Genomic DNA, 15,048 nt, shown 5'->3' on the forward strand with positions numbered 1-15,048 from the left:
AACCAAAGTTGAAAATATATTTAAATGTATTATTTACTTGTTTTGTTACAAAATCATTCATCAGGACTCAATTATCCTTCACAAACACTGTGTTAGTGGATTATGGCCTGGTTGATTTACAAACCATTGTAGAAATACAGATACCTGACATTGTTATAAATAACCATTCACACATCATACTAAAAGAAGAGATCCTAATCAATACAAAATGTATGTAAACATTTCACTTCACAAGAGAAAATGCACAATAGTTCACAACTTTTTTTTTTTTTAGAAGTACAGTAGTTCATTTGGAAGGCACGAAGTCCATAAGTTGTGAAAAGCCTTCTGGTCATGCATATATTTGTGCGTGTGACATGCAGATGAGTTTCACAATGCATTATAGTTCACAAGTTCACTTAAAAAGGTACAGTAGTTCATTTGGAAGGCAAAAAGTCCATAAGCATATCTTTACCCAAACTTGACTAATCTGAAGGCACTATCGCCTGACTTAGTGCACCTCAGATGAAACCTGCTTCTACAACAGCAAAGCTGTTAAGTCAGCTAATTGAGAGATGGAAAACTGTCTGACTGATTTCGTGACAATATAAAAACACCTGAGTATTGCACAAACATGTCATTCCTGGAAACCATTAAGATTTTTGTCAGGGAATGATCACCACAGCAGGTCTAATGAGCAATATTTATCTCCTTCCCACCACCGATAACAGCTATTCAAGTACATGATGAAAGAGCTGCTAGGATGGAGTCCCTGGGCCCTAAAGGACTTGTAGTACTGTGCAATTACAGATCTCCCCAAGCATTAATGCTTCCTGTTTAGCACACTCGTGACTGTGGTGATGTTGCAGCACTCTGCTGCATTAGTGGCACCAGTACCCAACCCTTTCCCCCAGCGGGTATCACCTCTGTGGCGTGGCCACCCCCCCTGGCACTATGGAGTGGGGGTCTTTGGCACGGGTGCGTCGGGGGCGGCCGCGGGTTGCGGTGGATGAAACGGGCGCAGGGAGCCCCTCCAGGAGGCAGTGGTGGCGCTCAGCCCGCTCGCGCCGCTGGGTGCTCTCGTGCATCACGCTGGCCGTGAAGTCTCGCTCGTTCAGGAAGGCGATGGTCTCGTCGCGCTTGCGGCTCACGTAGCCCTTCAGCACGGCGTTGTAGGGGTTGCCCTGCGCGTCTGCTTCGTCCGGATCAGCTGTTTGGTGCTTGAACTCCATGCGCGTGATGACGGGCAGGAGGAAGCGAGAGCCACTACGACAGACCTCCCCGGTCGAGCCCAGAGCCTCCTCCACCAACCTAACCAACACACACACACACACACACACACAGAGGTAAACATCCAAACACTCAGATATACTGTATACAACAGACTAAGGATACAGTGTGTATAAAGAGTACATAACCAATGTGTATTGGTGGATACTGTGTATGTGGTGTTGGTGTTGGTGGAGTGTGTGTTACCTGTCGGGCAGGGGTACCAGGTCGCAGCCAGAGTGCTGGTCCACGTATTCCTTGAAGCGCTGTCTCACCTCCGCCACGTCCCGCAGCGACTGGGTCCTACGCTCCTCCAGGTCAGTGACCACCTGCTCAGGGTAGGTCTGTCCCAGGACCAGACCTACAGCGGGGAGAGGAGGAGGAGGAGAGGGGGAGATGGCCGGTTGAGGAAAAGAGGGGAGGAGGGGAGGGAATGAAATATGATGATAGGAAAAGAGACAGCAACATAGACTTAGTTAAAAGAGAAGGTTTTGACTTCAAAAAGACTTGGCAGTGTGGGCACAATTACTACATGAAAGGTTGCAGCTGCATCATTGTAATACCTATCAGAGGGGGCACAATAGCATCATACTTGAGCTCTATAATCATCATATTATCCTTACTGAAACAACATACTACCCTAGATTCTATTAGCAGCATTATAAGAATATACATTTCAATGGCAGTCACATTATAGCTTTATAATACTGTAACTACCGCCTCATAGCATCATGCTAACATAACTATCATAAGATGCATTATAGCATCACGCTAACTGCCCCTCACCTGCCCTGCGCAGTATGGAGGCGGGGCATTTCCATGGCTTGTGGATGAGCTCATCGGGCAGTGGGGCAAGCTCAGGGCACCAGCGCCTCACATAGGCTCCGTTGGGGTCACAGGTCATTGCCGCGTCAACTGGGTGCATGACAAAGTTCCAGTGGTCCAGACCACTCATGCCCCCATTCTGCCACATCATGGCGTCTATGGCAACATCGGCATCCACCAGCGTGTCCTGGCACAGGGCATTAATTACAATATTTAGAACAGTTTCATAAAGCCTTCATTCAGTATGATTGCAAATACATTCATTACTTTGGAGGAAAATCTATATCCCCATGCCTGTAGTGGCATCATTCCTGTCGCCATTCCTGGACACTGTGTTCAATCCTGCAGAGATGTGTCTGCTACGACAGCATGTCTTCTCCTTTCACTTTATCAGTCTTCTCCTATTCATTCTATGGTCCTATGCGTCCTCCCAGACACAAACGTGAAAAGTTCCTGAACTGTATATTTCCTGTTCTTCTTTCACATTTCAACTAGCTTCTCTCCCTCCTCACCCTCCCCTCTTCCCTCTCGCTGTCCCCAATGTCACACCTGGAACCAGCGGTAGCCCTCCTGCCAGGGCAGGTGTAGGTAGGCGATGAGGAAGGAGGCCACCACGTGTCTCATGTAGTTGTTCATCCAGCCCGTCTGCCACAGCTGCCTCATGGCAGCGTCCACCAGAGGGTAGCCGGTCTTGCCTTTCTGCCACGCACGCAGGTGGGCACGCTCTGAGCTCCAGCGCAGGGCCTGCAGTAAAGTCAAGGAGAGAGGGTTTACACACATACATACAAAGAGACACACAAAAACACACACACACACACACACACACACACACACACACACACACACACACACACACACACACACACACACACACACACACACACACACACACACACACACACACACACACACACACACACACACTCAAATACCTTATTTAGTCCACATGTCATTTAGTTTCCTTCAAAATGACACAAACCGAAGCAACCAAAACTTGAGGGAGGTGGCAAATACGCACCACTGACACATACACACATGACAAGTAGAGCAAACATTTGTACACGCAAGTACACAGACATTTAAAAAAATGTCAAATTGCCATAGTAGTGAAACTTCTATCAAAATATTGAGAGAAACTTAAGTGTATTGATTTGTTCCTACACCCCTAATGACAAGTGAGATGATACACATCAACAAAGGCCAGTTACATGACCTGTGTGCATGTGGAGGTTTTTCAGTGTTTCCTGACCTTATATGGTGGGCGCAGGCTCTCCCAGGGCAGGTCTGGGAACAGCGTGAGCTGCCAGTAGGCCAGGTCCCTCCACGCCAGCTTACGCTGGAACTTGGGCGAGCGGCAGCGGGCACCACGGGCATCCCAGATTAGCCAGCGGGGACTCAGCTGACCCCAGTGCAGGTACGGAGACACACAGCTGGTGTTGGGGGCATCCGCCCGCCCTGACTCCTTCTCATATCGATACACACCTACACACACACACACATCCACACACACAACCATACGTCATGGCAGGGATAGAGCACATGTGTGAATGAGAACTAATACTGAAGTATTATTAAAAGACATGGAATGGCTCATTAGTGTTTATGCTTGAGACTCACCATCCTGCAGGAAAGCCTCCAAGCGAGCATGACCTCCCTCTTCAGTGAAATCCCAGTCCCGTCGGATATTCACAGCCCAGTCGACCTGTACAACACACACACACACGGGTTTTAGGAAAGACGAGTCCTCAACAGATTCTTATATAGACAGAAGACAGGATAGGACACCGCTGCACAGATAACATTTGGCAGCAGAAAGACGTCTGGACCAGTATTGTTATGTGTTAGGGGACGACAATGTTGCATGGAGGAATGTAACAGGAGGAAGTAGCATAGGCTTCATCTGTTCAACAGTTTGCATGAGTTGGGCATGGCAGCAGGGCTGCAAGTCTGTGTAAAGTGGTTAGTCCCTCACCGTGGTGCCATCTTTCCTGCGGGGCATCCGTGCCAAGCCCAGCTGCTCCAGTGGGCATCCGGTAGGCCAGGAGGAGGGCACAGGTAGGGAGGGAGGGGCATCCAGAGGTGTGCCCTGTGCACCCGTAGGGTTCTGCTGGCAGCAACTCATGAAGTGGGACACAGAGCCGATTCCTACAGACACACACACATGCACATAAACAAACGCACAGTACACAGAGTCTTACAGCTGGCACACAACAGCAAGGAATTTGCACATGTCAAATCTGTGTGTGAGTATGTGCGTGTCTGTGTGTGTGAGAGAGAGAGTGTGTGTGGTGATGTGTCTCATTGGCACAGGGGATGATTTGACAGCAGCTGACTATCTGTCGTTTCACTGTAGATGTGTGTGTGTGTGTTTGTGTGTGTGTGTGTGTGTGTGTGTGTAAGCTCACCTCTGAGGCCCACCCCCTGTGTAGTGACTGTGTAGGGGTCTCGTAGGCAGTAGGAATGGTGGAGTTGCCAGCTGACGCCCTGCTGTTTGAGTGTGTTGGCTACTTCCTCATCTCTCTCCTTCAGCCAGGGCTCATAGAGAGCTGTCGCCACAACTGTCCCCGCCCCTGTCTCCTTGACCAATCGCTGCAGGACCTCCGCTGAAGAAGGCTCTGCCTTCACCGTCAACAGGTGGCTTCCTATTCGCTCCAGCGCTTGATTGAGACAAATCAGCGCCTGATGCAGCCAGTACTTACAGGCCCCGCCTGCTGCCACGGTAACACCTGGCCCTTCCTCTTCCTGGTCATTCCACAGGAAGAGGGGGATGACAGGAGCACCAAGCTCCAGGCAGCCAATCAAAGCAGGGTTGTCTAGGAGACGCAGGTCCCTCCTGAACCACATGAGGATCGGACGGGGGGAGGAAGGGCTCTTCAGAAGCTGCTGCTGGCGCTTCCGCTGGCGACGCCTCCTTGACTTCCTGGACATCTCTGATTGGTCATCAGCATCTAGCTTTTCCTGACTGTCGCTGTCATTGGCCAATGACGACGTTACCTCAGCTTTTCCCTTATTTTCAGTAGCTGTTTTGTTTGTGACTGATTCTTTTGGTCCGTTGGGAGTCTTTGGGACATTGGGACTTTTCCCAGTCCATCCTGTGGTCTTGTGTGTGCCCATGTTTACATTTGTGCCCAAACTCTGTGAGTGTCCCCTCACCGGCGCAGCTGGTGTGACCGATGCTAACTGGGCATAACTCTTGGGCACAGGCTGTTGAGTGGATGTCTGATTGATGTCCACTAGCGAGAGGTTCAGTGCCAACTCCAACTCATCATCTACATCCTGAGGATAACACCAATACAAACACATCAGTGCCGCTTACCAAGCGCCAACTCCCTGCAGTGACAGCATTAGAAAGGACTACAAACAGGGACAATATCTAGGCCATACACCATAACCAGTTTAAAACCGGTAGTAATATAACATTAGTAGCAATTGTTATGACACCATTGGTTAACACATTTAGCAAAGAGGCCTTCTTGATACAAATCATCAGCAGATTTAGAACATACAAAAGAGAGACAATGCATTCAGCACAGTGTATTATTGACTTGTAAAAACAAATCTCCTCGGCCAAAAGGGTGATTCAGCTAGACAAAGCACAGGCTCCACGTAGCCCCTTACCCCTAAGAAGTACTCCTGATAGATGGAGAGGAGCTGGCTGTGAAGTTGATGGTGGACGTAAGTTATTGGTGAAATCAGCTCCCGGAATCTGACCCGCGTCTCCCGATGTCCCAGAATAGAGACACACAAACAGAAGAAACTCTCCGGGTCCTCACGGCCCGCCAGCAACTCTCTGAGCCAGTGACGGACCTGAGAGTCAGTTTCAGAAGGCATGTTCGATAAATGAGTTCGGCGATTGCTTCTCCTTTCAAATAAAGACTATTTTGTCTGGACGCTACATTAATTACGCACTGCCTGCAGTGCGGTTATACCAAGCGCAAAAATGTTGCTTGGGAGATGTAAAAAGAATGCACCAAATTGACTCTGGCACGACGTCTGCTTATCTGCAACATATAATAACACGAGAAACTCTTACTCAACAGCTGAGCGAGCATGGCTTACACAATGTCTCCGCCCCATACTCTTTGGTAACATCATGGAGACCTTGTCGCACCGAGATTCCACCCTGCTTGTCGCGCCGGCTGATTGTTTGACTGCGTACGTTTTATTACATTTAAAAAAGCCAACACACCCGACCTAATTGCCTAGTTCAGAATAAATGAAAATAATAAGAATAAAGTAAAATAATTAGAATAAAGTAGTCTCATAGGTTGCTGAATGATAATATAATTGGAAGTATAAGTCTGGCTGTAAGGCGATCATTTCACTATTCGGCTATTACTCTCCACTACTGAAAAACAGCCCATTAGGACTGACTCGAGATCAGCGGCGAGAACGAGCACGTGTAAGAGAACAACAGCCTGGGCGGATTTTGGCCAATAGTAGCATGGCTGGATATGACGCAGCAGTAGAGACAGCACACAAGACACGAGATTGCCCACTCCTCCTATTTCCGCGTAGCGCATGGATAGACTTCCGGAGTGAGCCTACAAAAAGGCTAACCTGACTTTCGCCAGATCCTGTAGTTCGCTGTCTGCTTCACACAAGGATCTGGGACTTCTCGATAGGAGATGAAGGCGGGTCCTTGTAAAACATCCTCGCATGTGATTTGATAAACCACTTGCCTGTTATCTTGAATGACGTGCTAGGCTTCTTCAAGCTCTTGCCAAACCCGGTCGGAAGAAGAGTAAAAACATCCTTGCCACCAATAAATGTCTTCAAAACTATTCTCTGTTAATCTTTTAAAGAATGAATACTCGATAGATTCGACAACACGGTTGAAATAGCAGAATCAATGTCAGCACAAGACTCCTCGCTGCGTGCCGCCATTGTTATTTGAATCAAACACTCGCTTCGGCGCTCCTGATTGGTTGCTCATTTTTTGATCACTGGCAGGGGTTTGGATTGCCCTCGCGTCCAGACCCTTGTGTGGAGCTCAGCGAAACGCCTCTGGTGGAGCATGGCGGAACTACAAGGGTCTGGCGAGAGTCAGGCTACAAAAAGGCTGCCACCTTTGAGATCAGGTAGGCCTTTCGTTATTTTTCCTGAGAAAATAAGATGGGGGTTTTGATTTATAGCACTTGTTAAACTCTCGCGGTGATGGAAAAGTGTGTGTCGCTTTGTGTGGCTCCTCGCAGAGCTGCCAACTCTCACGCTTTCGGCGTGTGACACACGATGTTGCCTGTTTACACACGCACTCACGCTATACATCCATTTTCTCACGCAAAACAAAATCTGATCTTGGGCTGAGACTCGTTCATTCCTTTTAAAACTCCCCAACGGCATAGCCTATGGCGCTATAAGAAGCGGCACTGTACAGTAGGCTAGACATCCAAGCTTGCGACAGAAGAAGGAGACACCCGCGGGAGAAAATCGCAATCTGGTTAGAGACTAGGTATGTTGACATTGTCACAAATCATAGGCTTATCGTTAATTAAGAACTCACTCTCTGAAACTTAAAATCTTGAAAGAAATCAGTTTCTGTGGATGAACTTGATTCCCTATGTTAACTTCAGACTAACTTGTTGCACTTTTGTTGCACTGTTTTGTTTGCTTGAACGTGTGGATAAATAACTTCTGGAGAGAGCTAAATCATAGTGCTCACTTAAATCATAAAGGAACATTGCAAGACAGACACTCATCTCTTATATGATCCCTGAAAGATTTTCTTCGACTTGTTAGTGTTTTGAACATGTATTTTATCTAATGACACAGAAAGCAAAATTAATTGCATCAACATATCTTTGTCATGCAACTTTTATATCACTCGCCTAAAACCGTGAGATAGAAAGCTACCTAACGTATTTCTTAAAACGACAGGCACTCAATTACACACACCACTAATGCACACTCAATTAGACCTAGGCCTACAGTAGGCTACATAACATTTAAAAATAGGCCTATGAGTAAGTGTAATAGTCTTGAAATCAGCACACAAATGACTAAACATTTTTAGCTGCTAATGATTATGCAGATTGTAGAATACTAAACATTATCAACAAAATATGTACAGTTATATGAATTCCAAAATATATGATATAGAAACATATGATTATCATTTTCTGTGTGTGTGGAGGGTCGAGCAGAATCTTAGATGGCCACTGGTGTGAATGATCACACAATATTCAATATCAGGTTACTGATGATTAAATCACCAAATACACTAAAATTGTTTTTTAAAAAGCATCAAAAAAGTATCGAAATCACAATTCTTGACTTAGTATCGGGATCGAAAAATAATTTTGGTATCGTGACAAGTGCGGGACAAACTTTTGGTCGCCCCCGACAGAATCTCACTCCAAGGTTTTTTGAAAAGTTGGCAGCTCTGTCAGTGTGTTATGATAAACTTAGACTTTTTCTACCCCAGAGCTAACTTGTAATGCAACTTGCCACAGGCTTCAATTAACTCCTTATTGGTAAAAAATAGTTTTGGTTCCTTTTTGCAGGCGAACTTCAGAGGTCTAGAAGGCTACATGCACGAAAGGCTTTCTGTAGGCTACACTTTTTTGTTTCCAGTGAGTGGAGCGAGTGTGTTTGAACCTGGCCTCTGAAGTTCCTAGCAGATGGGCTAAAATGGCAGCTTTTTTGTAGGCAAACAACACTAAAGCACTTTTCCTCTGTTGCGTCCATGCTATTCAGCAAATAACAATGTCCACAGACAAGGTAGAGTATGTTGCATGAATTTATGAAAGTGTGATGTATTGCGACATCAAAACACATTCCCTAACACATAACACAAGTTTGTAGTTTCTTATGTGTCATTCTATCGAACTACATATCCACTACTCAATCTGCTAAACTTACATGCGATTATAGTCGATGAGGGCCGTGAAGCTAATGCAGAAGTGTTCACCCGGTTACGAGTTGATGAACCACTGAAATGATTTTGCAAAAAAACGTTTTAGTGTTGTTTAATAGGCCCATTCGAGATGGACTGCGGCTGACTTAGGCTGGCTTCATACGTCAACGTGAGCTTGCAGGATGCAGGCCTGTTACCTGTGTGACAACAGTGGTTTATTTAAACTACATCATATCAATTTATTTCATCAGTCATTATGCTTGTGTTAATGAGTAAGAATGAAAGTTATACTGTATTTATTGCACACAAAATTCTGTGATATCTCCCACGAGTCTCGTCAGGCAAACTGCAGCAGGACTGTCTGGGACCAGCTGCGTCTAACTTTCACCCCTCCCGGTAAGACTCTTAAGCTCACGTTGGCGTATGAAGCCAGCCCAAGTCAGTCACAGCTCAATCCGAATGAGCCTACTGCAAGAACTGGATGCAGGCGCAGGCTCACGCAATATTTTAAGGACATGTGACATGGTGTCATGGTAAGTCCCACCCCATCTGGAGCAAATTGGACAGTATTTCTAACCAGTATGCATTGCGTGCATCCCAGCATGCATCACATCAAGTCAGATCTGAGCAGATCAAGTCGAATGGGCCTATCATAACAAGGAGTTACACCAGGCGCATAACTGAATCGTTCCGTTCGAGTTGCATCTGCTGCAACAATTAGCTTCCACTATAATCAAAAGAAGTAGCTACATCAGACGTGATAGCGGCACTGAGTATGTTAAAAAAAAGTTCAACCAGTCTTCGAAAATGCATTTTACGCATTGCGAACAGAATGCTTCAGTTACGCGCCATGTGTAGCTTCCCTGTAAGTGTCTACGTGGACCTGTTTGGGTGTTGCGCTAGGAAATCAGCTTGTTACAATAAAGAAGGATTTATGCGTATGTTAAAATTTGTATTATTGGGCAAACAAAATATCCAGTGTCAGAGCTAAGATGTAAGGAGCAGAATATAGCCTAACAGAAGATGCCATTGCAAGACAGTTAACGCTGTACTGGAAATAAATGAGCTACCTGAAGTAAAGTCTTTTTAGGCAAGTCCCTCCACTCTGTGGCCATATTACAGTGCATTTCAGGCACTTATCTGGCATCTATTTTGGGCAGGACTGCATGTGCACAAGGCTTCACCAACCACCAACAGGGTTGACAACTTTGGGTGTTTGGCTGGAGTGAGATTTTGTGAAGTTGGGGGCGGGGGGTGTTAAGGGGGGGTATATGTATCATCCAATACAATATAGCTATTTACAGAATCATAGATGTTCTGTAGGCTATCTATCCATCTATCCATCCATATATTTAGGTCTATCTATCTCATGCATCAGTTAGGAGCCATAGCCAGTGAAAAATACATTATAAGAATTTTAATGTGTCACAATTGTTTTGATATTGACAATCAGTGAAGAATTTTAATATTTCTTGATTTGATTTGGGATGCTAATGCTTGTTTTCTAGTAAGTAAAAAGAAACTAAACAAGTGGAAGAGCAGTATAGCCTATTTTGGGGCGCTACATAGCCTGCAGTGGTTCTCAAACTTTTTCTTTCATTGATCAAGGGGGCTTTCTCGAGCCCCACCTCTCCATCATCACTCTAAGAAAGTAGCCTGGTCAAGCTCAAAATTGTCAAATTTATTGACATAACGTCACTTGCTAAATATACCTCAGCAACAAATAACAGTTAGGCTACAGATATGCCTACTGTAAATATCAGTTCAGAAATAGAGAAAATAAAAATCTAAATCAATGACCAATATCGTCAGTTTTTGTCATCCTTGCTTCAAAAAAAAGCTGATTTCCAAAAATACAGAAAAAGGGCCAACTATGGGCTACCATTTTGTTATAGGCTAAATGAAGCACCACCTCGTTCAAAATCTTAGTCAGGTCAGGCCCTGACGCGAGCGCTTCCCTGTGAATGAAACGTAGGCTTACGTCCGTTGCGCATCGGGCGCTGTCCTCCTCTATCACGGTCTGCAGGCCATTTCTTTTACCTGCTATCGTCTGTGCACCATCCGAGTCCCTCAGTTTTCCAATTTGATGTCATATTCTGCCAGGTAGACTAGGGTAATTGTTGAGAATGTTGAATAGCTCATCAGCAGTGGCCCTACTTTTGACAGAATAGAATATCTAAGCTCGCTGTCAAGTTAACAAAGCGGACATAACACTAAACCACCTTTGTTACTGTCAGTGGCATAGGCTACTGCCAGAAGTTGGAGAACAAGTAGAAATGTAGGCCTATTGCAATTTAAAAACTTGAATAGGCTAGTCGGGAATGGCTTATTATACAAATGAATTGCATTAATGTAGCCTAATAATAATAATAGGCTGCCATCAGAAAGATCGCGCGCTGTCAAGTGTCATTCATATCAGTGTGAACTTCGTGAGCAATCCGACAGAAACGAATGGTGCGCATTTTGCACTTCGCCCGCTGCAAATAATTTATCTTCGCTGAGAACGTTGTAGACAGATATTAGACCTATACCTGCTATTGATCTAAAGAGCCTATACATGCCTTAAGTTCGTCTTCTGTCTATTATGCTCTGCTGTGGTCTAGTCACCAACTGATTATGAACGGGTTGAAGAAAAAGAAGAATGGATTTTGGCGTGACATTTCGTGTGTCTGCGTGAGAGCGTGAGATTGATGCTGAAATCGTGAGTGTCACGGCGGGAGCGTGAGAGTTGGCAACCCTGTCACCAACACCGACCTGGCTCCAGCTGCGAGATCACATGTTTATACAGACAGACACTACCTGGAGTAACTTGTGAAACTTGTTGACAGATGGAGGACTATGCGTATTCCAGATACATACTCATTTCAGCAAACTTTCCTCAGGCGCGAGTCTTCAATTCAAAATGGCGTCGCCCAGAAAACAAGCAAAGATACTCAGTGTCTGAACTGTCTTTTAAATATAATGTTGTCAATGCCTCGTTTCTAATTACTTCTAATTACACTGTTGACAAAGTGTGAAGGTCCAGTGCTGCTCAATATGGACATAGGAAATCACTCTGAATATGTTCTTGTTTCGAGAATAAATTCCTGCATTTCCCATCCTATAATTTAGATCACTCTGTCACTTTAATCTTCATTTCTTTTTATTTCAATACCTGACATATGATCATATGAGAGATTTTTGTATGTCCAGAGAAAGAGTTTTTCGTTCATTAAAAATTGGTAGCACCTAATTATTATCATGATCAAATAAATGGCACCTCACCTCTATCAGTGAATAATTTGTCATCTGAAGCTCCCTAGGGATTGAATACTTAAACAATTGCCACATATTTGAAAAAACCTAAATTAATTTATGATAAATTAATATTTTAGCAAGTCACTGTAGGCCCAATCATTGCCAGCAACATGAAATGAATTTAATTGTTTTACAGAAGGCTTGCTTTGACTCTTGTGATTGGTGTTTTCTTCTTCTTCTTCTTCTTCTTCTTCTTCTTCTTCTTCTTCTTCTTCTTCTTCTTCTTCGTCACAACAACAACAACAACAACAACAACAATAATAAAACAATGTAAATAAGTGATTTTATGGCATTGATTATTATTATTATTATTATTATTATTATTATTATTATTATTGTATTATGCATAGTAGTAGTGTTATTATGGTTGTTATTGGTATTGGTATTATAAGCATTATTTGTAGTAGCATTATTATTATCGTTGTTGTGGTTGTTATAACCCATATGAATGCTATTAATTTGCAGGCATTTTTATAATTTAAAAAGCATGTTTTTACCTATGACAGATAGCAATAAATTGAATGTCCTATTCTTAGAACTATATCTGTGTAATGATGTTTGTATATTTCCTTTTTCCTGAAAATATAGGCTCATTAACACTTCTATTTTTCGGTGTTCTAGGATTCAAAACTAAACTGCTTTTTCGAGAGTGTATTTCAGAGAGGTTCATTTCTTAGGGTCATCCGTCTTCCTTTGTGTGTATGTCTCCTCAGGGTAATTGGCCGTAGGGTAGTTTTCATTATGATGGCGCTGATGACGATGCCTATTGGTTATAATGATGTTGATGCAAATACACTTTCTGTTATTTTGGAGGATAATTAGATTCAGGCCAAATAAATGCACAAACGTTTGAGATATGGTCTGATGAACTGACCAATAAGATTAGAAATAAACTATGCACTAATGTATGTTTGTGGATGTGTGTGTGTGTGTGTGTCTGTGTGTCTGTGCGTATGTGTGTGTGTGTGTGTGTGTGTGTATACAGTACATGATGTGCCGGTGTGTTTGTGTAAGCTAAGTTAATAGGAAGGAAATAATCTGTAATTCAGATAATCAGTTTCCTTTCCTTGCTTTCTCTCTCTCTCTCCCTCCCTCTCACGCTCTCTCTCTCTCTCTCTCTCACACACACACACACACACACACACACACACACACACACACACACACACACACACACACACACACACACACACTTACATGGACTGACAGACAAATGGACGGGACATACATGAAGAGCACTCAAAGAGACACTTATTCTCTGATTGCTGTTGACTCTCTCTGAATCAAGCTTTTGTCCTTCCCAAAGGAATTGACAAAAATAAAAAGGAACAAATTGGCGGAAAATGAAAATTGAACAGTACAGAGAGACCTTGGTGATGAGATGAAAAAGAAGGAATCAATAGTGTTTAGACAGGAGAACAGGTTTCCAGGCAGCCGATCAATAAAGGGAACAGAGAGAGCGAGAGAGCAAAGAGGAGAGAGAGGGAGACACAGAGAGATAGAGACAGAGAGAGAGACAGAGAGAGAGAGAGAGAGAGAGAGAAAGAGATTCGCCTACCTTAGAGGCTAAATGCTTTGATCTCCAATTGCCAGTATAGCCGTCTTTTAAATAAAGAAAACCGTTGAAGCAGAAAGGAGGAGATGGAAAGAGGAAAAGAGGATGGAAAAGAGCCATTCTGAAATTACATGGTGATGTTGCGGGGCCATATTTGGTCGTGTTGGTATGGGGATGTAAAATGATTATGTTATGGGGACATATATGGTCATGTTGGTATGGGGATGTGAATGGTTATGTTTTGGGGACATATATGGACACAGTGGGGAGATGGAGAAGTGTGGGATAGGGGGATGTGGAAAATGCTGTTTCCATGGAAATGGAGGCTAGGATTCTTAGAGTGATGATGTGACCCCTGCTTTGCTGAATAGGGCAAACGCTTTGTGGCAGTGAAAAGAGCTTCAGTTGACCCTGACAAGAGATGCCTTCCTGCCTTTTTCCAGTTTGTCTGCCTGTCTGTCTGTTGGTCTGTCTGTCCTATGCCTTTATATCTGTTTGCATACAGTCCTTTCGGACTGCCCACCGTCTCTCATGTTGTCTAACTTCCGGTCTCTCTGTCTTAGAAATCCCACAGCTTTGCTTGCACCCTCTTCACTCTTATTCACAACATAGCTGCATCTGAATGCATAATTTCGGACCTCTCCCCAGGCAGTGTATATATGTCCTGTCTTCCTTCCCAGTGAGAGAAGAACCCAGTCAGGTATCAAGGAATGACCCATTTTAGGAGCAGTACCTGAGTTATCCTGTTGGTGGCAGTGTTAGAACGTGTCCCTCTCTGGAACCCCTCCCGTGTGAATTCATGGGTGTGTGATTGCACCTCTGGAGTGGAATGGGGGGGCTCCAGACTAAGCATGGGCTCAGGGTGTGCAGCTACCCCCCCTTACCCCTTACTGCTGCTGCCCCCCTAGAGAGAGAGAGAGGACCGCAATCTCTGTCTGTCTCCCCTACCACTGGTAGTCCCACCATACCAGTGAAAGCTGTATTGCTGTTTCTCTCTGTGGGCAATCTCCTCTCATGTCCTTACAGATTCACTTTTATAGTGTTCATTTTAGTGTTAGTATTCTCTCTCTCTCTCTCTCTCTCTCTCTCTCTCCCAAACACACCCTCCCCTGTTTCTTGTCCCCCTCTCTCTCTTCCATATATCTTCCTGTTCTCCTGCTCTCTGTGGCAGCACAGGTAGTAGCTGTAGAACCAATCTGGCCATGCAACGGCTACGGTCCGCTCCAGAGTGTGTTCCCACCTAAGTGTCTTTGTTATTCTCTCTCTC

General features: G+C 44.5%; 1 protein-coding gene across 1 annotated transcript; it reads right to left on the bottom strand.

The window, feature by feature from the left end:
- Positions 1 to 19: 19 nt before the first annotated feature.
- On the bottom strand, positions 20 to 6,162 carry si:ch1073-390k14.1 (deoxyribodipyrimidine photo-lyase). Its single transcript, XM_062547506.1, has 9 exons — positions 5,692 to 6,162; positions 4,479 to 5,349; positions 4,046 to 4,218; positions 3,691 to 3,775; positions 3,323 to 3,555; positions 2,623 to 2,817; positions 2,035 to 2,260; positions 1,456 to 1,609; positions 20 to 1,290 (listed from the first exon to the last, which is right to left on the bottom strand). The coding sequence occupies exons 1-9, from the start codon at positions 5,902 to 5,904 to the stop codon at positions 900 to 902; spliced, it is 2,541 nt and encodes an 846-aa protein (XP_062403490.1). The 5' UTR covers positions 5,905 to 6,162; the 3' UTR covers positions 20 to 899.
- Between the last annotated feature and the right edge of the window lie 8,886 nt (positions 6,163 to 15,048).

The sequence above is a fragment of the Sardina pilchardus genome, chromosome 10 (assembly GCF_963854185.1).
Source record: "Sardina pilchardus chromosome 10, fSarPil1.1, whole genome shotgun sequence".
Classification (NCBI taxonomy): domain Eukaryota; kingdom Metazoa; phylum Chordata; class Actinopteri; order Clupeiformes; family Clupeidae; genus Sardina; species Sardina pilchardus.